Source organism: Oncorhynchus mykiss, chromosome 13 (genome assembly GCF_013265735.2).
Source record: "Oncorhynchus mykiss isolate Arlee chromosome 13, USDA_OmykA_1.1, whole genome shotgun sequence".
In the NCBI taxonomy this organism is placed as follows: Eukaryota; Metazoa; Chordata; class Actinopteri; order Salmoniformes; family Salmonidae; genus Oncorhynchus; species Oncorhynchus mykiss.
In genome coordinates this window covers 3,247,860-3,274,393 of record NC_048577.1, presented here as the reverse complement: position 1 = coordinate 3,274,393, position 26,534 = coordinate 3,247,860, and the positions used below count along the sequence as shown (strand labels likewise).

Here is a 26,534-nt window from a genome sequence, read left to right as displayed (position 1 = left end):
ATGCGAAAGGCATGCATCCAAATTCGCAGGTCTACGTTGTGTAATGTTTTTATATGTCATCACCAACTATAAAAAATTAAAAATAATTGAAAAAACATTGTGATATACTTGAAAAACGAACCAATCAACAACTCAAAAACAAACATCGAATCAGCTGATGATTACCTGATGTGGGTCGAGACAGGAAGAGGACGACCAGCTCCTTCAGAACCAGCTGCTGCTGCTCTAGGTTCATGTGATCAAACTGGGCTCCAAACTCCTTCACCCTGAAAGTAATACGTGAGTAATGTGTTTAAGTTATAAGGACCTAACATTTAGGGGACATAACATTATGAGGACCTAACACCTACATTATGAGGACCTAATACCTACATTATGAGGACCTAATACCTACATTATGAGGACCTAACACCTAACTTTGTGAGGACCTGACACACTAAGGTCATAAACCCAAATAGTAACCACTTACACAGCTTGGTAAGAGTCACAGCTGAGGTTCTTGGTGCTGAGGCAGTGCAGAAACCCTCCGGATGCAGACGGCAGAAACGCTCTCAGACGCCCAGAGAACCACTTCCTGATGACATCACTGTCTCTCAACTGATCCTCAGTCAGTCTGTTGACCCTGATCTCTCCAATCACATCCAGCACCTGGGATAGTGCTGGGCCAATCACAGGCTCAGACTGGGGAGGAAGAGATGTGGTTGGTTACTTCAAGGTTTGGCAAACCCTGACCCGATACACCACATACATACTTGAACATTAACCTCAAACTAGGCCAACCCTAAACCATTCCTGGCCTTGAACACAATTGTTAAATTTTTATGCTCTATTCGGAAACTCTAGGGCTGAGAAATTGGTTAAGTCGACATTGGCAAGGACACCCGCAATGTTTTCAGAATCAGACGTACCTGGTTGGAGAGAAGTACAAGAGCCTGATCCAGAACTGCAGAAGCTTTAGTGAATAACAGCTTCCAGGTCTCTTTGGAGTCTGTGTTGTTCTCTGACAGTTTACATTTCAGCAGTGTGACCAGGTTCTCAGCTTTGAGGTCTTTCAGCTGTGGAAAAATATAAGTCCTTTAGCCATACTTCTTCCATTGCACATTGTTTCAACCTTTTAGGGAGTGAGGCAGTCCTAGTCCTTTTGGATGTTTTTTTGACTTTATTGAAGAGATGGTTAAGTGTAGGAAAGACGGAGGGTGAGTCAAAGGGCTGTGGGACGGATTTGAACCGAGGGACTGTAACTGCTCGACCACACGTCACTTCCCACTGTAGTTAACATGAACCACCGGTGAATGTTTATAACTAATCCAAAAGTTAAATGTAGTGTTTTTTTCTGTGACTCGTAACTACAGAAAGCCAAAGGCTATAAGCACAAAGCCAGTGATATATAAGTACAAACATGATTGTCTCAAGACAGTTCAACCCAGACCTGTGAGCAGGCGTATTGTTTGATGCTGTAGTCACATAGACGTCCCGTCGAGATCCCAGAGTCCAAGAGCTGTTGTAGAGCCGAGCTATAACACGGGTGAGACAGAAGTATCAGTGTCAAACTCACAACCAACTCTCACAATCAGGATCCGTGTGTTTCAATCATTTGGATGGACTAGGTTTGCAAAATTTTGGGAAGTTCCCCAAAATACCCAACTTTTCAGAAAAACAGTTTGGAAGATTCCAGATAACTTGATTATTTCCTCCTTATTCTTTACATCTTCCAACCAAGAATAAAACATATATATATATATATGAATTTTGGGACAGTTACAAGAATGTTGCAACCCTAGTCTGGTCTGAATAATGTCTTACTGTACCTGTCAACTCCGGCACAGACTCTTGTTGCTGAGAGAGATAAAAATACAAAATAAGGATACAGAACATTTGATATTGGATTAAATGTGCAGTTCTGGGATAAAGAATATGGGTTCAGTATCAAGTTGTTGTCTACTAAACTAAATTTACCATTGTGCGATGACACTGGACACTAGAAAAAAAGAGAGACAAAATAATCATTAAGGAAAGTCTCTGAGAAGAGTCTTACTGTTGTCCATTCCTCCTATGTTCAGTTCAGGGTAATATAAGAAGCATAAAGAACAATGTTCTTTCACAATCTGGAAACATTTTTATGATACATGAACTGACTTGCCTGTTGGTTAACTGGTACCAGAGAACAATCTATTCACATGAAAACAAAATACAAAGAGATTAAATTGAGTTAAAAAAAAAAAAATAATAATATCTGGAATCTGATTTGAGAAAAAGACAGTGCTCCTGACTCACCCATTGGTGCAGATTCTGTGAGGTCATAAACACTGGCCCAGATGATTGGCTCCATCTCTTGAGGCAACGCTGACATGGCTTGGTACAGCCTCACAAAGCTGTGGAAAACAAAAACAATGTCATTTAAAAGATTGGTCTCTTTAATCTTTTCTAGATCCGCATATCATGGATCGCCTAATCAACCTATTGTCTCAAGTCAGACTTACATGGTCTGGTAGACCGTGCAGCCGACTGGAGTCTGGGGAGAGGATAGAAGTTAACATCAACATATTGAAGCAAGACTACAATGTTTTTTTTAACTCAAAGACAGCTTTACAAGGTGTTTACTAATAATCTTTGGGGTCATTACCACCACAGACAGCCTGGAAAGGTGGTACAGGAACTCATGGAGTCTCCTCTCCTTTGGTGACTTAGACAGGAAGTCAAACACTGTGTTGATGATGACATCTTTCCCTGGAAGACCAGGAAGAGGCAACACCACCAGCTCTGCTGTCTGTTTTGGAGAGAGAACCTCCAGGGCTGACAACTGGAAGGAGAAAGGTGGAAAGAGAGAGATTGTAATGTTCAAAACACCTTCTCCAACATCAAAAAACTGACATTTTAACCTGGGTGAACTGATCTGTGAAAACATTACTGATGTACAGACTTAACTAGAATACTTTACAACCCATTTATTGTGTCCTTAGTAAAATATATGCATGTATAAACAAAGTGGCGTAGTCGGCAGAAAGTGAGACGTACAGGAGAGAAGTCTGTGTTGAGTTTCAACAGGTCGCTGAGGGACACCAGGACTGAAAACCGCCCCAGGTTCTTCTGCAGCCAGGCCACACTGCTGTTAGAGTTGGACACACAGCCAGAGTCTGGAGGGAAGAGACCAATTGGTTAAGGTCAAAGATTAAATGAAGATGAGGAACAGTTTGCTGCTTTTACTCTAGTTGCTATCTTCCACACCTGAGGAGTTTTTGGTCAGGAAGGGCTGGATGAAGTATTTGACCACCAGCTCTTGTCTCATCTGGTCCATTTGGTCGAATTGATTGCTGAACTCCCTCAGTCTGTGAGAAAGGAAATATAGATCATGAAGCCTCTAGATACGAGGTCCGCGCGGGACCTCTACCGGGAGCATCTTCCTAGAAATGTTGCTCTAGCGTTTGAACGGTTTGAGCAGGACCCGATAGAAGGGAAGAGGACGACTGCGACAGAATCTGCTCAGAATGACTGGAGAAAATGAATTGAAAGCAATGATGACCTTTTCTTCTGCACAGAAGATCAGGCACATTTATTGCCTAAAGATCTTCCCTGGGGTTTTCCTGACCTTTCCAATACATTTCTGCTGCATTTCCAACACTTTAAACCACACTTCCTTCTGGCTGAAATGTGGCATTACCCAATTAGACATTTCAACTGTGATATTTAGTGCTTCTGACTGAAATGTGGCATTACCCAATTAGACATTTCAACTGTGATATTTAGTGCTTCTGACTGAAATTTGGCATTACCCAATTAGACATTTCAACTGTGATATTTAGTGCTTCTGACTGAAATTTGGCATTACCCCAATTAGACATTTCAACTGTAGTATTTAGTGCTTCTGACTGAAATGTGGCATTACCCCAATTAGACATTTCAACTGTGATATTTAGTGCTTCTGACTGAAATTTGGCATTACCCCAATTAGACATTTCAACTGTAGTATTTAGTGCTTCTGACTGAAATGTGGCATTACCCAATTAGACATTTCAACTGTGATATTTAGTGCTCCTGACTGAAATGTTGCATTACCCAATTAGACATTTAAACTGTGATATTTAGTGCTTCTGACTGAAATTTGGCATTAACCCCATTTAGACATTTCAACTGTGATATTTAGTGCTTCTGACTGAAATGTGGCATTACCCAATTAGACATTTCAACTGTGATATTTAGTGCTTTCATTGAGGTAATGGCAATAAGGTACACTTCTAATGATTCATCAAATACTATATTGACATGTGTTTCAGATACCACTAGATGTTCTTAAATAGAGAATGAAAAAGCTTGATGAAAACAAATGATGTGTTAGGGCAGTAAATATCCTTGAGAAAACACTTTGTTTCTAGAGGGTTAACCCTCTGGGCGCGACGTCCTTAATGGTGGGTTAACCCCTGACCCCTGACCCCAACTCATGATTTCTCCCCTTGTGTTTGACCTAGAAATATCCAGGAAATTGTATTGGATTCCTCTCAGTCAGCTGAACGCACCAATATCTGCTACTAATTGCTGGGACAAACAGAGTCCCCTCCTGAGGGGTATTGTCAAGACAACATGGTATATAAAATATTCTTTGATATACCTCTGTCAAATGTTGTATAGCTAAAGAGGACCTAAATTATGAGGACCTAAATTATGAGGACCTAAATTATGAGGACCTAAATTATGAGGACCTAAATTATGAGGATCTAAATTATGAGGACCTAGTGTTACGAGGCGGTTATAAAACATACATCTGTTGATACGAGTCACAGCTGAGGTTCTTGGTGCTGAGGCAGTGCAGAAACACTCCTGATGCAGACGGCAGGAACGCTCTCAGACGGCCAGAGAACCACTTCCTGATGACATCACTGTCTCTCAGCTGATCCTCAGTCAGTTTGTTGACCCGGATCTCTCCAATCACATCGAGCGCCTGGGATACTGCTGGACCAATGACAGGTTTGGACTGGGGAGGAAGAGGTCGGGCATTCAATAACAGAACAACAGGGCCACGTTCGGTTGCAAAACACTCTCGAACGTTGCAGATAGAACACCATGAATAGAACCGCCGTGATTCCTACATGGCATATTCCTATGTGAACTTTCCAAAACGTTGCGTCCTGCTGAACGCGCCCCACACATTTAAGGAATGTTGATCTACTGTATATTCTCACCATATTGGAGAACATGTCCAGAGCTTGGTCTAAGACAGAGGTCAGTTTGGTGAGGAGAACCTTCCACGTCTCTTTAGAGTGAGAGGAGTTGCCGGGCAGGTTACATTTCAGAAGAGACACCAGGTGTTCTGCAGTAAAGTCTTTCAGCTTCGAGAGAGAAGAAAAGATGATATATGGAGTCAGTGAATGAATACATGCAGAAGGTTTTCTCTACCTTGGTGTATCTCTACAGTATCTCTTTGTCTCTCATCCACTAGAATCACGGCTGTAGTGGAAAAATCTCACCGATGCACAGGCATACTCCTCCAGGGTAAAGGTACAGGGCACGTTCGTTGTATTTGATGTCGCCAAATAGCTTTGTAGCGAATCACTGTAGAAGAATCAAACAGAACAAACGGTCATATCACTGATCACCATAAGAGTTTTCTAAATGGATTAAGACCAGGTAGATCTAAGATACAGGTGATTAACTTGTTACCTGGCATTGCCTTCACAGACTCTGGTATCTGCAGATGACCAGGAGAGAAAAAGAGACATACATGTTTAGATTTAGACTCTCATGCGGCAATATATATACGATACGGCAGGTGTCACATCTGTTGTTGCTGTCAGAGAAAACACTTACCGTTCGCTGGTGTTATTGGACACTGAAAAAGACAGAAGATATTATATTACAAAGGTATCAATAATAATAGGCCATTTCATTACAGTAGTCAATTACAGTAGTTATATTACAGTAGTTACATTACTTCATTACAGTAGTCAATTACAGTAGTTACATTACTTCATTACAGTAGTCAATTACAGTAGTTACATTACTTCATTACAGTAGTCAATTACAGTAGTTACATTACTTCATTACAGTAGTCAATTACAGTAGTTACATTACTTCATTACAGTAGTCAATTACAGTAGTTACATTACTTCATTACAGTAGTCAATTACAGTAGTTACATTACTTCATTACAGTAATCAATTACAGTAGTTACATTACTTCATTACAGTCATCAATTACAGTAGTCAATTACAGTAGTTACATTACCTCATTACAGCAGTCAATTACAGTAGTTACATTACTTCATTACGGAAGACATTACAGTAGTTACATTACCTCATTACAGTAGTCAATTACAGTAGTTACATTACTTCATTACAGTAATCAATTACAGTAGTTACATTACTTCATTGCAACAGTCAATTACAGTAGTTACATTACTTCATTACAGTAGTCAATTACAGTAGTTACATTACTTCATTACAGTAGTCAATTACAGTAGTTACATTACTTCATTACAGTAGTCAATTACAGTAGTTACATTACTTCATTGCAACAGTCAATTACAGTAGTTCCATTACTTCATTACAGTAGTCAATTACAGTAGTTACATTACTTCATTACAGTAGTCAATTACAGTAGTTACATTACTTCATTACAGTAGTCAATTACAGTAGTTACATTACTTCATTACGGTAGTCAATGAAAGATATAATAACAAAAAATAAATACATTCTCACCTTCATATTCATCGGCAAGCAATCTGTCAACAAAAGTTAGAAAACGCATTGAAAAATAGTCAGTCGATATATTGTTTTTAGTAATCTTATTCGTGTTAAAATAGTCAACGTGGTTAATGAAGGACGACTGACCTTCTGGAGCGGTCTGCATCAGGTTGTCTATAATGGCCTGAATAACTGGCTCCGTCTCTGGAGGTGCAGACGGTAAGGCCTGGTACAGACGCTCAAAGCTGAGACAGACACAGACAAACGGACATGTCAAAGTGTAGTAGTGGTGCTTTGTGGTTTTACAAGGTCATTAAGATAAAAAAACGACCTCTTCATTGTTAGACTTCTGTTGAATCCACTTACATGGTCTTAAAGCTGTCACATGGTAGCATCATCTGAAAAGGACATCAAAGGGCTTCATCAATATAACAACAACAACAATAACATCAATATAATAACGAGATAAAGTATCAATATCAGTTGAAGAACAAGTTAGGACTATTGTTTACTAATGCACAAAGTGTTACCTCTTCAGAGAGCCTGACGAGGTGGTACAGGAACTCAGGGAGTCTCCTCTCCTTTGGTGACTCAGTCAGGTAGTCAAACACTGTGTTGACGATGACATCTTTCCCTGGAAGACCAGGAAGAGGCAACACCACCAGCTCTGCTGTCTGTTTTGGAGAGAGAACCTCCAGGGCTGACAACTGGAAGGAGAGGAGACAAGAAGGTTATCAATACTTGGTAAAGACAAATATCTACAAATAATCATTGTGGCGTAGTCGGCAGAAAGTGAGACGTACAGGAGAGAAGTCTGTGTTGAGATTCAACAGGTTCCCGAGGGACACAAGAACTGAGAACGGCCCCAAGTTCTTCTGCAGCCAGTCCACACTGCTGTTAGAGTTGGACACACAGCCAGAGTCTGGAGAGAAGGGGGATTATTAACATTCAGACATAAACATCAAAACACAAACATGCGAATGGCCTAAACCTATCCAAATTCGCAGGTCTACGTTGTGTAATGTTTTTATATGTCATCACCAACTATAAAAAATACAAAATAATTGAAAAAACATTGTGATATACTTGAAAAACGAACCAATCAACAACTCAAAAACAAACATCGAATCAGCTGATGATTACCTGATGTGGGTCGAGACAGGAAGGGGACGACCAGCTCCTTCAGAATCAGCTGCTGCTGCTCTAGGTTCATGTGATCAAACTGGGCTCCAAACTCCTTCACCCTGAAAGTAATACGTGAGTAATGTGTATAAGTTATAAGGACCTAACATTTAGGGGACATAACATTATGAGGACCTAACACCTACATTATGAGGACCTAATACCTACATTATGAGGACCTAATACCTACATTATGAGGACCTAACACCTAACTTTGTGAGGACCTGACACACTAAGGTCATAAACCCAAATAGTAACCACTTACACAGCTTGGTAAGAGTCACAGCTGAGGTTCTTGGTGCTGAGGCAGTGCAGAAACCCTCCGGATGCAGACGGCAGAAACGCTCTCAGACGCCCAGAGAACAACTTCCTGATGACATCACTGTCTCTCAGCTGATCCTCAGTCAGTCTGTTGACCCTGATCTCTCCAATCACATCCAGCACCTGGGATAGTGCTGGGCCAATCACAGGCTCAGACTGGGGAGGAAGAGATGTGGTTGGTTACTTCAAGGTTTGGCAAACCCTGACCCGATACACCACATACTTACTTGAACTTTAACCTCAAACTACGCCAACCCTAAACCATTCCTGGCCTTGAACACAATTGTTAAATTTTTATGCTCTATTCGGAAACTCTAGGGCTGAGAAATTGGTTAAGTCGACATTGGTAAGGACACCCGCAATGTTTTCAGAATCAGACGTACCTGGTTGGAGAGAAGTACAAGAGCCTGATCCAGAACTGCAGAAGCTTTAGTGAAGAACAGCTTCCAGGTCTCTTTGGAGTCTGTGTTGTTCTCTGATAGTTTACATTTCAGCAGTGTGACCAGGTTCTCAGCTTTGAGGTCTTTCAGCTGTGGAAAAATATAAGTCCTTTAGCCATACTTCTTCCATTGCACATTGTTTCAACCTTTTAGGGAGTGAGGCAGTCCTAGTCCTTTTGGATGTTTTTTTGACTTTATTGAAGAGATGGTCAAGTGTAGGAAAGACGGAGGGTGAGTCAAAGGGCTGTGGGACGGATTTGAACCGAGGGACTGTAACTGCTCGACCACACGTCACTTTCCACTGTAGTTAACATGAACCACCAGTGAATGTTTATTTATGTATTTTACTAGGCAAGTCATTCACTTAAGAACAAATTCTTATTTTCAATGACGGCCTAGGAACAGTGGGTTTAAGTGCCTGTTCAGGGGCAGAATGACAGATTTGTACCTTGTCAGCTCGGGGGTTTGAACTTGCAACCTTCCGGTTCCTAGTCCAACACTCTAACCACTATGATACCCTGCCACCCCAATATAACTACTCCAAATGTAAAATGTAGTGTTTATTTTCTGTGACTCGTAAACACAGAAAGCCAAAGGCTATAAGCACAAAGCCAGTGATATATAAGTACAAACATGATTGTCTCAAGACAGTTCAACCCAGACCTGTGAGCAGGTGTATTGTTTGATGCTGAAGTCACATAGACGTCCCGGCGAGATCCCAGAGTCCAAGAGCTGTTGTAGAGCCCAGCTATAACACGGGTAAGACAGAAGTATCAGTGTCAAACTCACAACCAACACTCACAATCAGGATCTGTGTGTTTCAATCATTTGGATGGACTAGGTTTGCAGAATTCTGGGAAGTTTCCCAAAACGCCCAACTTTTCAGAAAAACAGTTTGGAAGATTCCAGATAACTTGATTATTTCCTCCTTATTCTTTACATCTTCCAACCAAGAATAAAAATATATATATATGAATTTTGGGACAGTTACAAGAATGTTGCAACCCTAGTCTGGTCTGAATAATGTCTTACTGTACCTGTCAACTCCGACACAGACTCTTGTTGCTGAGAGAGATGAAAAGAAAAATAAGGATACAGAACATTTGATATTGGATTAAATGTGCAGTTCTGGGATAAAGATTGGGGTTCAGTATCAAGTTGTTGTTTACTAAACTACATTTACCATTGTGTGATGACACTGGACACTGGAAAAAAGAGAGACAAAATAATCATTAAGGAAAGTCTCTGAGAAGAGTCTTACTGTTGTCCATTCCTCCTATGTTCAGTTCAGGGTAATATAAGAAGCATAAAGAACAATGTTCTTTCACAATCTGGAAACATTTTTATGATACATGAACTGACTTGCCTGTTGGTTAACTGGCACCAGAGAACAATCTATTCACATGAAAACAAAATACAAAGAGATTAAATTGAGTAAAAAAAAAATTTAAACAAATTATATCTGGAATCTGATTTGAGAAAAAGACAGTGCTCCTGACTCACCCATTGGTGCAGATTCTGTGAGGTCATAAACACTGGCCCAGATGATTGGCTCCATTTCTTGAGGCAACGCTGACATGGCTTGGTACAGCCTCACAAAACTGTGGAAAACAAAAACAATGTCATTTAAAAGATTGGTATCTTTAATCTTTTCACATGAACATAGAGAATATTTATGCAATTAATAGATCCGCATATCATGGATCGCCTAATCAACCTATTGTCTCAAGTCAGACTTACATGGTCTGGTACACCGTGCAGCCGACTGGAGTCTGGGGAGAGGATAGAAGTTAACATCAACATATTGAAGCAAGACTACAATGTTTTTTTTAACTCAAAGACAGCTTTACAAGGTGTTTACTAATAATCTTTGGGATCATTACCACCACAGACAGCCTGGAAAGGTGGTACAGGAACTCATGGAGTCTCCTCTCCTTTGGTGACTTAGACAGGAAGTCAAACACTGTGTTGATGATGACATCTTTCCCTGGAAGACCAGGAAGAGGCAACACCACCAGCTCTGCTGTCTGCTTTGGAGAGATAACCTCCAGGGCTGACAACTGGAAGGAGAAAGGTGGAAAGAGAGATTGTAATATTCAAAACACCTCCTCCAACATCAAAAACTGACATTTTAACCTGCGTGAACTGATCTGTGAAAACATTACTGATGTACAGACTTAACTAGAATACTTTACAACCCATTTATTGTGTCCTTAGTAAAATATATGCATGTATAAACAAAGTGGCGTAGTCGGCAGAAAGTGAGACGTACAGGAGAGAAGTCTGTGTTGAGTTTCAACAGGTCGCTGAGGGACACCAGGACTGAAAACCGCCCCAGGTTCTTCTGCAGCCAGGCCACACTGCTGTTAGAGTTGGACACACAGCCAGAGTCTGGAGGGAGGAGACCGATTGGTTAAGTTCAAAGATTAAATGAAGATGAGGAACAGTTTGCTGCTTTTACTCTAGTTGCTATCTTCTATACCTGAGGAGTTTTTAGTCAGGAAGGGCTGGATTAAGTATTTGACCAGCAGCTCTTGTCTCATCTGGTCCATTTGGTCGAATTGATTGCTGAACTCCCTCAGTCTGTGAGAAAGGAAACAGAACATACTATCAGCTCGATATGAATCACATTAACCCTTTACTGCAGTGGGCTATATCAGGGTCACAGAGTGTTTCTTGGTGGTCGGAACTTTTAAAAAAGTACTCTGCCAGATATAGAGTTGAAATGTTTTACATTTTGATGTTTCATCCCAATATTACAGTTTATATTAATCACAAAAAAATAAAATGTAACGAAACATTTTTGACATTTAAAAACACTGCATTTTCTGAATTTTTGCTTTCTCTCACCAAATGAGTCCAATAGAGTGCTATTTGGTCAATTGACTGCAGGTAGTAGTCAAATTAATACATGTTATGCATTAATATTAATCTATTAACGGATTCTTCATTATTTTGGCAATGAGGCCCTGTATCAACTTCCCCAGAGTCAGATGAACTTGTGGACACCATGTTTTTATGTCTCTGTGCCCGGTATGAAAGAAGTTAGACGTAGTTTCGCCAGCCAATGCTAACTAGAGTTAGCGCCATGATTGGACGTCTATGGGTATCTGCATAAACTTCCGGTCATTGACGCTAATGCTAGTTAGCAATTGCCTTAGCAGTAGTCTTCAGCAACTTCCTTTCAAACTGATCAGCGCAGAGACATAAAGATGGTATCCAAGAGTACATCTGTCTCTGGAGACGTAGGTAAATGGTCTCCCAAAGTATCCCCTTTAACCATTACATACATCTGTCTTTGGAGATGTAGGTAAATGGTCTCCCAAAGTATCCCCTTTAACAATTACATACATCTGTTGATACGAGTCACAGCTCAGGTTCTTGGTGCTGAGGCAGTGCAGAAACACTCCTGATGCAGACGGCAGGAACAGTCTCAGACGCCCAGAGAACCACTTCCTGATGACATCACTGTCTCTCAGCTGATCCTCAGTCAGTCTGTTGACCCGGATCTCTCCAATCACATCGAGCGCCTGGGATACTGCTGGACCAATCACAGGTTTGGACTGGGGAGGACGAGATCGGTCATTCAATAACAGAACAACAGGGCCACGTTCAGTTGCAAAACGCTCTCGAACGTTGCAGATAGAAAACCATGAATAGAACCGCCGTAATTCCTACATAGCATATTCCTATGTGAACTTTCCACAAACGTTGCGTCCTGCTGAACGCGCCCCACACATTTAAGGAACGTTGATCTACTGTATATTCTCACCATATTGGAGAACATGTCCAGAGCTTGGTCTAAGACAGAGGTCAGTTTGGTGAGGAGAACCTTCCACGTCTCTTTAGAGTGAGAGGAGTTGCCGGGCAGGTTACATCTCAGAAGAGACACCAGGTGTTCTGCAGTGAAGTCTTTCAGCTTCGAGAGAAGAACAGATGATATATGGAGTCAATGAATGAATACATGTAGAGGGTTTTCTCTACCTTGGTGTATCTCCACAGTATCACTTTGTCTCTCATCCACTAGAATCACGGCTGTAGTGGAAAAATCTCACCGATGCACAGGCATACTCCTCCAGGGTAAAGGTACAGGGCACGTTCGCTGTATTTGATGTCGCCAAATAACTTTGTAGCGAATCACTGTAGAAGAATCAAATAGAACCAACGGTCATATCACTGATCACCATAGGAGTTTTCTAAATGGATTAAGACCAGGTAGATCTAAGATACAGGTGGTTAACTTGTTACCTGGCATTTCCTTCACAGACTCTGGTATCTGCAGGTGACCAGGAGACAAAGAGACATACATGTTTAGATTTAGACTCTCATGCGGCAATATATATACGATACGGTAGGTATCACATTATATCTGTTGTTGCTGTCAGAGAAAACACTTACCGTTCGCTGGTGTTATTGGACACTGAAAAAGACAGAAGATATTATATTACAAAGGTATCAATAATAATAGGCCATTTCATTACAGTAGTCAATTACAGTAGTTATATTACAGTAGTTACATTACTTTTTGACAGTGGTCAATTACAGTAGTTACATTACTTCATTACAGTAGTCAATTACAGTAGTAAGTTTACCTCATTACAGTAGTCAATTACAGTAGTTACATTACCTCATTAAAGTAGTCAATTACAGTAGTTACATTACTACATTACAGTAGTCAATTACAGTAGTTACATTACTTCATTAAAGTAGTCAATTACAGTAGTTACATTACCTCATTACAGTAGTCAATTACAGTAGTTACCTTACCTCATTACAGTAGTCAATTACAGTAGTTACATTACTTCATTACAGTAGTCAATTACAGTAGTTACATTACCTCCTTACAGCAGTCAATTACAGTAGTTACATTACCTCATTACAGCAGTCAATTATAGTAGTTACATTACTTCATTACAACAGTCAATTACAGTAGTTACATTACTTCATTACAGTAGTCAATTACAGTAGTTACATTACTTCATTGCAACAGTCAATTACAGTAGTTACATTACTTCATTACAGTAGTCAATTACAGTAGTTACATTACTTCATTGCAACAGTCAATTACAGTAGTTACATTACCTCATTACAGCAGTCAATTACAGTAGTTACATTACCTCATTACAGCAGTCAATTATAGTAGTTACATTACTTCATTACAACAGTCAATTACAGTAGTTACATTACTTCATTACAGTAGTCAATTACAGTAGTTACATTACTTCATTACAGTAGTCAATTACAGTAGTTACATTACTTCATTACAGTAGTCAATTACAGTAGTTACATTACCTCATTACAGTAGTCAATTACAGTAGTTACATTACTTCATTACAGTAGTCAATTACAGTAGTTACATTACCTCATTGCTGTAGTCAATGAAAGATATAATAACAAAAAAAGAGATACAGCCTTACCTTCATATTCATCGGCAAGCAATCTGTCAACAAAAGTTAGAAAACGCATTGAAAAATAGTCAGTCGATATATTGTTTTTAGTAATCTTATTCGTGTTAAAATAGTCAACGTGGTTAATGAAGGACGACTGACCTTCTGGAGCGGTCTGCATCAGGTTGTCTATAATGGCCTGAATAACTGGCTCCGTCTCTGGAGGTGCAGACGGTAAGGCCTGGTACAGACGCTCAAAGCTGAGACAGACACAGACAAACGGACATGTCAAAGTGTAGTAGTGGTGCTTTGTGGTTTTACAAGGTCATTAAGATAAAAACGACCTCTTCATCATTAAGACTTCTGTTGAATCCACTTACATGGTCTTAAAGCTGTCACATGGTAGCATCATCTGAAAAGGACATCAATATAACATCAATATAACAACAACACCAATAACATCAATATAACAACAACAACAATAACATCAATATAACAACAAGAACAATAAAATCAATATAACAACAACAACAATAACATCAATATAACAACAACAACAACAACATCAATATAACAACAACAACAATAACATCAATATAACAACAACAACAATAACATCAATATAACAACAACAACAACAACATCAATATAACAACAAGAACAATAACATAAATATAACAACAACAACAATAACATCAATATAACAACAAGATAAAGTATCAATATCAGTTGAGAAACAAGTTAGAACTTGTGTTTCCTAATGCACAAAGTGTTACCTCTTCAGAGAGCCTGACGAGGTGGTACAGGAACTCAGGGAGTCTCCTCTCCTTTGGTGACTCGGTCAGGTAGTCAAACACTGTGTTGACGATGACATCTTTCCCTGGAAGACCAGGAAGAGGCAACACCACCAGCTCTGCTGTCTGCTTTGGAGAGAGAACCTCCAGGGCTGACAACTGGAAGAGAGGAAACAAGAAGGTTATCAATATTGATAAGGACAAAGGACAAATATCAACGTATAATCATTGTGGCGTAGTCGGCAGAAAACGAGACGTACAGGAGAGAAGTCTGTGTTGAGATTCAACAGGTTCCCGAGGGACACAAGAACTGAGAACGGCCCCAAGTTCTTCTGCAGCCAGTCCACACTGCTGTTAGAGTTGGACACACAGCCAGAGTCTGGAGAGAAGGGGGATTATTAACATACAGACATAAACATCAAAACACAAACATGCGAAAGGCCTAAACCTATCCAAATTCGCAGGTCTACGTTGTGTAATGTTTTTATATGTCATCACCAACTATAAAAAATAAAAAATAATTGAAAAAACATTGTGATATACTTGAAAAACGAACCAATCAACAACTCAATTACAAACATCGAATCAGCTGATGATTACCTGATGTGGGTCGAGACAGGAAGGGGACGACCAGCTCCTTCAGATCCAGCTGCTGCTGCTCTAGGTTCATGTGATCAAACTGGGCTCCAAACTCCTTCACCCTGAAAGTGATACGTGAGTAATGTGTATAAGTTATAAGGACCTAACATTTAGGGGACATAACATTATGAGGACCTAACACCTACATTATGAGGACCTAATACCTACATTATGAGGTCCTAATACCTACATTATGAGGACCTAATACCTACATTATGAGGACCTAATACCTACATTATGAGGACCTAATACCTACATTATGAGGACCTAATACCTACATTATGAGGACCTAATACCTACATTATGAGGACCTAACACCTAACTTTGTGAGGACCTGACACACTAAGGTCATAAACCCAAATAGTAACCACTTACACAGCTTGGTAAGAGTCACAGCTGAGGTTCTTGGTGCTGAGGCAGTGCAGAAACCCTCCGGATGCAGACGGCAGAAACACTCTCAGACGCCCAGAGAACAACTTCCTGATGACATCACTGTCTCTCAGCTGATCCTCAGTCAGTCTGTTGACCCTGATCTCTCCAATCACATCCAGCACCTGGGATAGTGCTGGGCCAATCACAGGCTCAGACTGGGGAGGAAGAGATGTGGTTGGTTACTTCAAGGTTTGGCAAACCCTGACCCGATACACCACATACTTACTTGAACTTTAACCTCAAACTAGGCCAACCCTAAACCATTCCTGGCCTTGAACACAATTGTTAAATTTGTATGCTCTATTCGGAAACTCTAGGGCTGAGAAATTGGTTAAGTCAACATTGGTAAGGACACCCGCAATGTTTTCAGAATCAGACGTACCTGGTTGGAGAGAAGTACAAGAGCCTGATCCAGAACTGCAGAAGCTTTAGTGAATAACAGCTTCCAGGTCTCTTTGGAGTCTGTGTTGTTCTCTGATAGTTTACATTTCAGCAGTGTGACCAGGTTCTCAGCTTTGAGGTCTTTCAGCTGTGGAAAAAGATAAGTCCTTTAGCCATACTTCTTCCATTGCACATTGTTTCAACCTTTTAGGGAGTGAGACAGTCCTAGTCCTTTTGGATGTTTTTTTGACTTTATTGAAGAGATGGTCAAGTGCAGGAAAGACGGAGGGTGAGTCAAAGGGCTGTGGGACGGATTTGAACCGACTCTGACATACATGACACGTGTGCCGGGGTCAGCGACTGTAACTGCTCGAACACACGTCACTTTCCACTGTAGTTAACATAAACCACCAGTGAATGTTTATAACTAATCCAAATGTTAAATGTAGTGTTTTTTTCTGTGACTCGTAAATACAGAAAGCCAAAGGCTATAAGCACAAAGCCAGTGATATATAAGTACAAACATGATTGTCTCAAGACAGTTCAACCCAGACCTGTGAGCAGGCGTATTGTTGGATGCTGAAGTCACATAGACGTCCCGGCGAGATCCCAGAGTCCAAGAGCTGTTGTAGAGCCGAGCTTTAACACGGGTAAGACAGAAGTATCAGTGTCAAACTCACAACCAACTCTCACAATCAGGATCCGCGTGTTTCAATCATTTGGATGGACTAGGTTTGCAAAATTCTGGGAAGTTTCCCAAAATGCCCAATTTTTCAGAAAAACAGTTTGGAAGATTCCAGATAACTTGATTATTTCCTCCTTATTCTTTACATCTTCCAACCAAGAATAAATATATATATATGAATTTTGGGACAATTACAAGAATTTTGCAACCCTAGTCTGGTCTGAATAATGTCTTACTATACCTGTCAACTCCGACACAGACTCTTGTTGCTGAGAGAGATAAAAATACAAAATAAGGATACAGAACATTTGATATTGGATTAAATGTGCAGTTCTGGGATAAAGATTGGGGGTTCAGTATCAAGTTGTTGTTTACTAAACTACATTTACCATTGTGTGATGACACTGGACACTAGAAAAAAAAGAGAGACAAAATAATAATTAAGGAAAGTCTCTGAGAAGAGTCTTACTGTTGTCCATTCCTCCTATGTTCAGTTCAGGGTAATATAAGAAGCATAAAGAACAATGTTCTTTCACAATCTGGAAACATTTTAATGATACATGAACTGACTTGCCTGTTGGTTAACTGGTACCAGAGAACAATCTATTCACATGAAAACAAAATACAAAGAGATTAAATTGAGTAAAAAAATAAAAATAATAATAATATCTGGAATCTGATTTGAGAAAAAGACAGTGCTCCTGACTCACCCATTGGTGCAGATTCTGTGAGGTCATAAACACTGGCCCATATTATTGGCTCCATCTCTTGAGGCAACGCTGACATGGCTTGGTACAGCCTCACAAAACTGTGGAAAACAAAAACAATGTCATTTAAAAGATTGGTCTCTTTAATATTTTCTAGATCCGCATATCATGGATCGCCTAATCAACCTATTGTCTCAAGTTTGACTTACATGGTCTGGTACACCGTGCAGCCGACTGGAGTCTGGGGAGAGGATAGAAGTTAACATCACCATAATGAAGCAAGACTACAATGTTTTTTTCAGTTAACTCAAAGACAGCTTTACAAGTTGGTTTACTAATAATCTTTGGGGTCATTACCACCACAGACAGCCTGGAAAGGTGGTACAGGAACTCAGGGAGTCTCCTCTCCTTTGGTGACTTAGACAGGAAGTCAAACACTGTGTTGATGATGACATCTTTCCCTGGAAGACCAGGAAGAGGCAACACCACCAGCTCTGCTGTCTGCTTTGGAGAGAGAACCTCCAGGGCTGATAACTGGAAGGAGAAAGGTGGAAAGAGAGAGATTGTAATGTTCAAAACACCTTCTCCAACATCAAAAAACTGACATTTTAACCTGGGTGAACTGATCTGTGAAAACATTACTGATGTACAGACTTAACTAGAATACTTTACAACCCATTTATTGTGTCCTTAATAAAATATATGTATGTATAAAGAAAGTGGCGTAGTCGGCAGAAAGTGAGACGTACAGGAGAGAAGTCTGTGTTGAGTTTCAACATGTCGCTGAGGGACACCAGGACTGAAAACCGCCCCAGGTTCTTCTGCAGCCAGGCCACACTGCTGTTAGAGTTGGACACACAGCCAGAGTCTGGAGGGAAGATACCGATTGGTTAAGGTCAAAGATTAAATGAAGATGAGGAACAGTTTGCTGCTTTTACTCTAGTTGCTATCTTCCATACCTGAGGAGTTTTTGGTCAGGAAGGGCTGGATGAAGTATTTGACCACCAGCTCTTGTCTCATCTGGTCCATTTGGTCGAATTGATTGCTGAACTCCCTCAGTCTGTGAGAAAGGAAATATAGATCATGAAGCCTCTAGATACAAGGTCCGCGCGGGACCTCTACCGGGAGCATCTTCCTAGAAAAGTTGCTCTAGCGTTTGAACGGTTTGAGCAGGACTCGATAGAAGGGAAGAGGACGACTGCGAAAGAATCTGCTCAGAATGACTGGAGAAAATGAATTGAAAGCAATGATGACCGTTTCTTCTACACAGAAGATCAGGCACATTTATTGCCTAAAGATCTTCCCTGATGTTTTCCTGACCTTTCCAATACATTTCTGCTGCATTTCCAACACTTTAAACCACACTTCCTTCTGACTGAAATTTGGCATTACCCAATGAGACATTTCAACTGTGATATGTAGTGCTTCTGACTGAAATTTGGCATTACCCAATTAGACATTTCAACTGTGATATTTAGTGCTTTCATTGAGGTAATGGCAATAAGGTACACTTCTAATGTTTCATCAAATGCTATATTGACATGTGTTTCAGATACCACTAGATGTTCTTAAATAGAGAATGAAAAAGCTTGATGAAAACAAATGATGTGTTAGGGCAGTAAATATCCTTGAGAAAACACTTTGTTTCTAGAGGGTTAACCATCTGGGCGCGACGTCCTTAATGGTGGGTTAACCCCTGACCCCAACCCATGATTTCTCCCCTTGTGTTTGACCTAGAAATATCCAGGAAATTGTATTGGATTCCTCTCAGTCAGCTGAACGCACCAATATCTGCTACTAATTGCTGGGACAAACATAGTCCCCTCTCGAGGGGTATTGTCAAGACAACATGGTATATAAAATATTCTTTGACATACCACTGTCAAATGTTGTATAGCTAATGAGGACCTAAATTATGAGGACCTAAATTATGAGGACCTAAATTATGAGGACCTAAATTATGAGGACCTAAATTATGAGGACCTAAATTATGAGGACCTAAATTATGAGGACCTAAATTATGAGGACCTAAATTATGTGAACCCAGTGTTACGAGGCGGTTATAAAACATACATCTGTTGATACGAGTCACAGCTGAGGTTCTTGGTGCTGAGGCAGTGCAGAAACACTCCTGATGCAGACGGCAGGAACACTCTCAGACGCCCAGAGAACCACTTCCTGATGACATCACTGTCTCTCAGCTGATCCTCAGTCAGTCTGTTGACCCGGATCTCTCCAATCACATCGAGCGCCTGGGATACTGCTGGACCAATGACAGGTTTGGACTGGGGAGGAAGAGATCGGTCATTCAATAACAGAACAACAGGGCCATGTTCAGTTGTAAAACGCTCTCGAACGTTGCAGATAGAAAACCATGAATAGAACCGCCGTGATTCCTACATAGCAAATTCCTATGTGAACTTTCCACAAACGTTGCGTCCTGCTGAACGCGCCCCACACATTTAAGGAACGTTGATCTACTGTATATTCTCACCATATTGGAGAACATGTCCAGAGCTTGGTCTAAGACAGAGGTCAGTTTGGTGAGGAGAACCTTCCACGTCTCTTTAGAGTGAGAGGAGTTGCCGGGCAGGTTACATCTCAGAAGAGACACCAGGTGTTCTGCAGTGAAGTCTTTCAGCTTCGAGAGAGAAGAACAGATGATATATGGAGTCAATGAATGAATACATGCAGAGGGTTTTCTCTACCTTGGTGTATCTCCACAGTATCTCTTTGTCTCTCATCCACTAGAATCACGGCTGTAGTGGAAAAATCTCACCGATGCACAGGCATACTCCTCCAGGGTAAAGGTACAGGGCACGTTCGCTGTATTTGATGTCGCCAAATAACTTTGTAGCGAATCACTGTAGAAGAATCAAACAGAACAAACGGTCATATCACTGATCACCATAAGAGTTTTCTAAATGGATTAAGACCAGGTAGATCTAAGATACAGGTGGTTAACTTGTTACCTGGCATTTCCTTCACAGACTCTGGTATCTGCAGGTGACCAGGAGAGAAAAAGAGACATACATGTTTAGATTTAGACTCTCATGCGGCAATATATATACGACACAGTAGGTATCACATCACATCTGTTGTTGCTGTCAGAGAAAACACTTTACCGTTCGCTGGTGTTATTGGGCACTGAAAAAGACAGAAGATATTATATTACAAAGATATCAATAATAATGTGCCTTTCATTACAGTAGTCAATTACAGTAGTTACATTACTTCATTACAGTAGTTACATTACTTCATTACAGTAGTTACATTACCTCATTACAGTAGTCAATTACAGTAGTTACATTACTTCATTACAGTAGTCAATGAAAGATATAATAACAAAAAAAGAGATACATTCTCACCTTCATATTCATCGGCAAGCAATCTGTCAACAAAAGTTAGAAAACGCATTGAAAAATAGTCAGTTGATATATTGTTTTTAATAATCTTATTCGTGTTAAAATAGTCAACGAGGTTAATGAAGGACAACTGACCTTCTGGAGCGGTCTGCATCAGGTTGTCTATAATGGCCTGAATAACTGGCTCCATCTCTGGAGGTGCAGACGGTAAGGCCTGGTACAGACGCTCAAAGCTGAGACAGAAACAGACAAACGGACATGTCAAAGTGTAGTAGTGGTGCTTTGTGGTTTTACAAGGTCATTAAGATAAAAAAACGACCTCTTCATCGTTAAGACTTCTGTTGAATACACTTACATGGTCTTAAAGCTGTCACATGGTAGCATCATCTGAAAAAGACATCAATATAACATCAATATAACAACAAGATAAAGTATCAATATCAGTTGAGAAACAAGTTAGAACTTGTGTTTACTAATGCACAAAGTGTTACCTCTTCAGAGAGCCTGACGAGGTGGTACAGGAACTCAGGGAGTCTCCTCTCCTTTGGTGACTCAGTCAGGTAGTCAAACACTGTGTTGACGATGACATCTTTCCCTGGAAGACCAGGAAGAGGCAACACCACCAGCTCAGCTGTCTGCTTTGGAGAGAGAACCTCCAGGGCTGACAACTGGAAGGAGAGGAGACAAGAAGGTTATCAATACTTGGTAAGGACAAATATCTACGAATAATCATTGTGGCGTAGTCGGCAGAAAACGAGACGTACAGGAGAGAAGTCTGTGTTGAGATTCAACAGGTTCCCGAGGGACACAAGAACTGAGAACGGCCCCAAGTTCTTCTGCAGCCAGTCCACACTGCTGTTAGAGTTGGACACACAGCCAGAGTCTGGAGAGAAGGGGGATTATTAACATACAGACATAAACATCAAAACACAAACATGCGAAAGGCCTAAACCTATCCAAATTTGCAGATCTACGTTGTGTAATGTTTTTTATCTGTCATCACCAACTATAACAAATAAAAAATAAATGAAAAAACAATGTGATATACTTGAAAAACTAACCAATCAACAATTCAAAAACAAACATGCAATCAGATGATGATTACCTGATGTGGGTCGAGACAGGAAGGGGACGACCAGCTCCTTCAGAACCAGCTGCTGCTGCTCTAGGTTCATGTGATCAAACTGGGCTCCAAACTCCTTCACCCTGAAAGTAATATGTGAGTAATGTGTTTAAGTTATAAGGACCTAACATTTAGGGGACATAATATTATGAGGACCTAATACCTACATCATGAGGACCTAATACCTACATTATGAGGAGCTAATACCTACATTATGAGGACCTAATACCTGCATTACGAGGACCTAATACCTACATTATGAGGACCTAATACCTACATTATGAGGACCTAATACCTACATTATGAGGACCTAATACCTACATTATGAGGACCTACTACCTACATTATGAGGACCTAATACCTACATTATGAGGACCTAATACCTACATTATGAGGACCTACTACCTACATTATGAGGACCTAATACCTACATTATGAGGACCTAATACCTACATTATGAGGACCTAATACCTACATTATGAGGACCTAATATCTACATTATGAGGACCTAACACCTAACTGTGTGAGGACCTGACACACTAAGGCCCTAAACCGAAATAGTAACCACTAACACAGCTTGGTAAGAGTCACAGCTGAGGTTCTTGGTGCTGAGGCAGTGCAGAAACCCTCCTGATGCAGATGGCAGAAACGCTCTCAGACGCCCAGAGAACAACTTCCTGATGACATCACTGTCTCTCAGCTGATCCTCAGTCAGTCTGTTGACCCTGATCTCTCCAATCACATCCAGCACCTGGGATAGTGCTGGGCCAATCACAGGCTCAGACTGGGGAGGAAGAGGTGTGGTTGGTTACTTCAAGGTTTAGCAAACCCTGACCCGATACACCACATACTTACTTGAACTTTAACCTCAAACTAGGCCAACCCTAAACCATTCCTGGCCTTGAACACAATTGTTAAATTTTTATGCTCTATTCCGAAACTCTAGGGCTGAGAAATTGGTTAAGTCGACATTGGTAAGGACACCCGCAATGTTTTCAGAATCAGACGTACCTGGTTGGAGAGAAGTACAAGAGCCTGATCCAGAACTGCAGAAGCTTTAGTGAATAACAGCTTCCAGGTCTCTTTGGAGTCTGTGTTGTTCTCTGATAGTTTACATTTCAGCAGTGTGACCAGGTTCTCAGCTTTGAGGTCTTTCAGCTGTGGAAAAAGATAAGTCCTTTAGCCACTAACACTTCTTCCATACTTCTTCCATTGCACATTGTTTCAACCTTTTAGGGAGTGAGGCAGTCCTAGTCCTTTGTGATGTTTTTTTGACTTTATTGAAGAGATGGTCAAGTCTACACTACACAAAGACGGAGGGTGAGTCAAAGGGCTGTGGGACGGATTTGAACCGACTCTGACATACATGACACGTGTGCCGGGGTCAGCGACTGTAACTGCTCGACCACACGTCACTTCCCACTGTAGTTAACATGAACCACCGGTGAATGTTTATAACTAATCCAAATGTTAAATGTAGTGTTTATTTCTGTGACTCGTAAACACAGAAAGCCAAAGGCTATAAGCACAAAGCCAGTGATATATAAGTACAAACATGATTGTCTCAAGACAGTTCAACCCAGACCTGTGAGCAGGCGTATTGTTTGATGCTGAAGTCACATAGACGTCCCGTCGAGATCCCAGAGTCCAAGAGCTGTTGTAGAGCCGAGCTTTAACACGGGTAAGACAGAAGTATCAGTGTCAAACTCACAACCAACTCTCACAATCAGGATCCGTGTGTTTCAATCATTTGGATGGACTAGGTTTGCAGAATTCTGGGAAGTTTCCCAAATTCCCCAACTTTTCAGAAAAACAGTTTGGAAGATTCCAGATAACTTGATTATTTCCTCCTTATTCTTTACATCTTCCAACCAAGAATAAAACATATATATATATATATATATATGAATTTTGGGACAGTTACAAGAATGTTGCAACCCTAGTCTGGTCTGAATAATGTCTTACTGTACCTGTCAACTCCGACACAGACTCTTGTTGCTGAGAGAGATAAAAAGAAAAATAAGGACACAGAACATTTGATATTGGATTAAATGTGCAGTTCTGGGATAAAGAATGGGGGTTCAGTATCAAGTTGTTGTTTACTAAACTACATTTACCATTGTGTGATGACACTGGACACTAGAAAACAAGAGAGACAAAATAATCATTAAGGAAAGTCTCTGAGAAGAGTCTTACTGTTGTCCATTCCTCCTATGTTCAGTTCAGGGTAATATAAGAAGCATAAAGAACAATGTTCTTTCACAATCTGGAAACATTTTAATGATACATGAACTGACTTGCCTGTTGGTTAACTGGTACCAGAGAACAATCTATTCACATGAAAACAAAATACAAAGAGATTAAATTGAGTAAAAAAATAAAAATAATAATAATATCTGGAATCTGATTTGAGAAAAAGACAGTGCTCCTGACTCACCCATTGGTGCAGATTCTGTGAGGTCATAAACACTGGCCCATATTATTGGCTCCATCTCTTGAGGCAACGCTGACATGGCTTGGTACAGCCTCACAAAACTGTGGAAAACAAAAACAATGTCATTTAAAAGATTGGTCTCTTTAATATTTTCTAGATCCGCATATCATGGATCGCCTAATCAACCTATTGTCTCAAGTTTGACTTACATGGTCTGGTACACCGTGCAGCCGACTGGAGTCTGGGGAGAGGATAGAAGTTAACATCACCATAATGAAGCAAGACTACAATGTTTTTTTCAGTTAACTCAAAGACAGATTTACAAGGTGTTTACTAATAATCTTTGGGGTCATTACCACCACAGACAGCCTTATGAGGTGGTACAGGAAGTCAGGGAGTTTCCTCTCCTTTGGTGACTCAGTCAGGTAGTCAAACACTGTGTTGATGATGACATCTTTCCCTGAAAGACCAGGAAGAGGCAACACCACCAGCTCTGCTGTCTGCTTTGGAGAGAGAACCTCCAGGGCTGACAACTGGAAGAGAGGAAACAAGAAGGTTATTAAGCATTAGATTCAGTTTCTCTATCAAATGTTAGAAACATAACAATTGCTGATATGGTGACTCAATATAATCACAGAATACATAATTATCCAAATATCTATGTACTGTATAATCATGGACCGCATAGTGAAGGAAAAGCAGCCAACAAGTGCTCAGCCTATGTGGGAACTCCTTCAAGACGGTTGGAAAAGCATTCCAGGTGAAGCTGGTTGAGAGAATGCCAAGAGTGTGCAAAGCTGTCATCAAGGCAAAGGGTGGCTATTTGAAGAATCTCAAATATAAAATATGTTTGGATTTGTTTAACACTTTTTATGGTTACTACATGATTCCATATGTGTTATTTAATAGTTTTGATTTCTTCACTATTATTCTACAATGTAGAAAATGGTAAAAAAATAAAATAAAGAAAAACCCTAGAATGAGTAGGTGTGTCCAAAATTTTGACCGGTAGTGTATATACAGTATAAACATGGTGGTGCAGTCAGCCGACATAGAAACGTACATGACTCTCATACTTACAGCAGAGAAATTAGCATTTAGATCATAGAAATCCGTCAGAGGAGCGAATGCAGAGAATCCACCAAAGTTCTTGATCAGCCAGTCTGAACTGCTACTGGCTGAAGAGATGCATTGTGGGTCTGAGGATGGAAATAGTGAAGGGATCCTATCAGTATATCAGAGGCCATTTGAGGGTTATAATCTCAATCTCCCCATCACATGACAAAGAGTCTGAAGTTTGCCACCATAGACTTGTATAGAGATCGCAACGTTGTATCGGTGAGCACACGAGCAGCGCCAGTGAGGCCATCTCCATTTTGAAGTAGTCCATGTTTTATTATATTACTTCTATGTGTTGGTAAACAAACTGAAAGGGTTTATACTTTATTTTTTTTATCTAACCCTTATTTTACCAGGTAAAGTTGACTAAGAACACATTCAGATTTACAGCAACAACCTGGGGAATCATTACAGGGGAGAGGAAGGGGGGGATGAATGAACCAATTGGGAGCTGGGGATGATTAAGTGGCCATGATGGTATGGGGGCCAGATTGGGAATTTAGCCAGGACACTGGGGTTAAATACCCCCTACTCTTACAATAAGTGCCATGGGATATTTTAGTGGCCACAGAGAGTCAGGACACCCTTTTAACATCCCATCTGAAAGATGGCTCCCTACACAGGGCAATGTCCCTGTGTAGGGAGCCCTGGGGCATTAGGATATGTTTTTAGACCAGAGGAAAGAGTGGCTCCTTCTGGCCCTCCAACACCACTTACAGCATCATCTGTTCTCCCATTCAGGGACCGACCAGGACCGACCCTGCTTAGTTTCAGTGGCCAAGCCAGCAGTGGGATGCAGGGTGTGTTGTTTGAACAGGTATGAAGTCAAGGTTGGTCATTTATTGGCCACC

At 40.6% G+C, this 26,534-nt stretch overlaps 1 protein-coding gene across 1 annotated transcript in view; it reads right to left on the bottom strand.

Moving 5' to 3' along the window:
* LOC110489381 overlaps window positions 1-26,534 on the bottom strand; it is a 124,968-nt gene that overhangs the window by 51,525 nt on the left and 46,909 nt on the right. The window contains exons 16-64 of the mRNA XM_036942553.1: window positions 25,645-25,763; window positions 24,921-25,097; window positions 24,774-24,805; window positions 24,568-24,665; window positions 24,432-24,460; window positions 24,248-24,269; window positions 24,101-24,128; window positions 23,716-23,800; window positions 23,142-23,288; window positions 22,703-22,914; window positions 22,113-22,213; window positions 21,772-21,890; window positions 21,499-21,675; window positions 21,363-21,394; window positions 21,143-21,240; window positions 21,011-21,033; window positions 20,768-20,789; window positions 20,615-20,642; window positions 20,422-20,506; window positions 20,137-20,283; window positions 19,716-19,927; window positions 18,602-18,702; window positions 15,059-15,177; window positions 14,781-14,957; window positions 14,385-14,416; window positions 14,167-14,264; window positions 14,035-14,057; window positions 13,016-13,037; window positions 12,866-12,893; window positions 12,673-12,757; window positions 12,390-12,536; window positions 11,969-12,180; window positions 11,100-11,200; window positions 10,890-11,008; window positions 7,205-7,381; window positions 7,041-7,072; window positions 6,822-6,919; window positions 6,690-6,712; window positions 5,800-5,821; window positions 5,653-5,680; window positions 5,460-5,544; window positions 5,175-5,321; window positions 4,755-4,966; window positions 3,226-3,326; window positions 3,016-3,134; window positions 2,624-2,800; window positions 2,481-2,512; window positions 2,275-2,372; window positions 2,141-2,169 (exon numbers count right to left, since the gene is read on the bottom strand). Of these exons, the coding sequence (XP_036798448.1) occupies window positions 2,141-2,169; window positions 2,275-2,372; window positions 2,481-2,512; window positions 2,624-2,800; window positions 3,016-3,134; window positions 3,226-3,326; window positions 4,755-4,966; window positions 5,175-5,321; window positions 5,460-5,544; window positions 5,653-5,680; window positions 5,800-5,821; window positions 6,690-6,712; window positions 6,822-6,919; window positions 7,041-7,072; window positions 7,205-7,381; window positions 10,890-11,008; window positions 11,100-11,200; window positions 11,969-12,180; window positions 12,390-12,536; window positions 12,673-12,757; window positions 12,866-12,893; window positions 13,016-13,037; window positions 14,035-14,057; window positions 14,167-14,264; window positions 14,385-14,416; window positions 14,781-14,957; window positions 15,059-15,177; window positions 18,602-18,702; window positions 19,716-19,927; window positions 20,137-20,283; window positions 20,422-20,506; window positions 20,615-20,642; window positions 20,768-20,789; window positions 21,011-21,033; window positions 21,143-21,240; window positions 21,363-21,394; window positions 21,499-21,675; window positions 21,772-21,890; window positions 22,113-22,213; window positions 22,703-22,914; window positions 23,142-23,288; window positions 23,716-23,800; window positions 24,101-24,128; window positions 24,248-24,269; window positions 24,432-24,460; window positions 24,568-24,665; window positions 24,774-24,805; window positions 24,921-25,097; window positions 25,645-25,763 (4,637 nt within the window). The remainder of the gene's footprint in view (window positions 1-2,140; window positions 2,170-2,274; window positions 2,373-2,480; window positions 2,513-2,623; window positions 2,801-3,015; window positions 3,135-3,225; window positions 3,327-4,754; window positions 4,967-5,174; window positions 5,322-5,459; window positions 5,545-5,652; window positions 5,681-5,799; window positions 5,822-6,689; window positions 6,713-6,821; window positions 6,920-7,040; window positions 7,073-7,204; window positions 7,382-10,889; window positions 11,009-11,099; window positions 11,201-11,968; window positions 12,181-12,389; window positions 12,537-12,672; window positions 12,758-12,865; window positions 12,894-13,015; window positions 13,038-14,034; window positions 14,058-14,166; window positions 14,265-14,384; window positions 14,417-14,780; window positions 14,958-15,058; window positions 15,178-18,601; window positions 18,703-19,715; window positions 19,928-20,136; window positions 20,284-20,421; window positions 20,507-20,614; window positions 20,643-20,767; window positions 20,790-21,010; window positions 21,034-21,142; window positions 21,241-21,362; window positions 21,395-21,498; window positions 21,676-21,771; window positions 21,891-22,112; window positions 22,214-22,702; window positions 22,915-23,141; window positions 23,289-23,715; window positions 23,801-24,100; window positions 24,129-24,247; window positions 24,270-24,431; window positions 24,461-24,567; window positions 24,666-24,773; window positions 24,806-24,920; window positions 25,098-25,644; window positions 25,764-26,534) is intronic.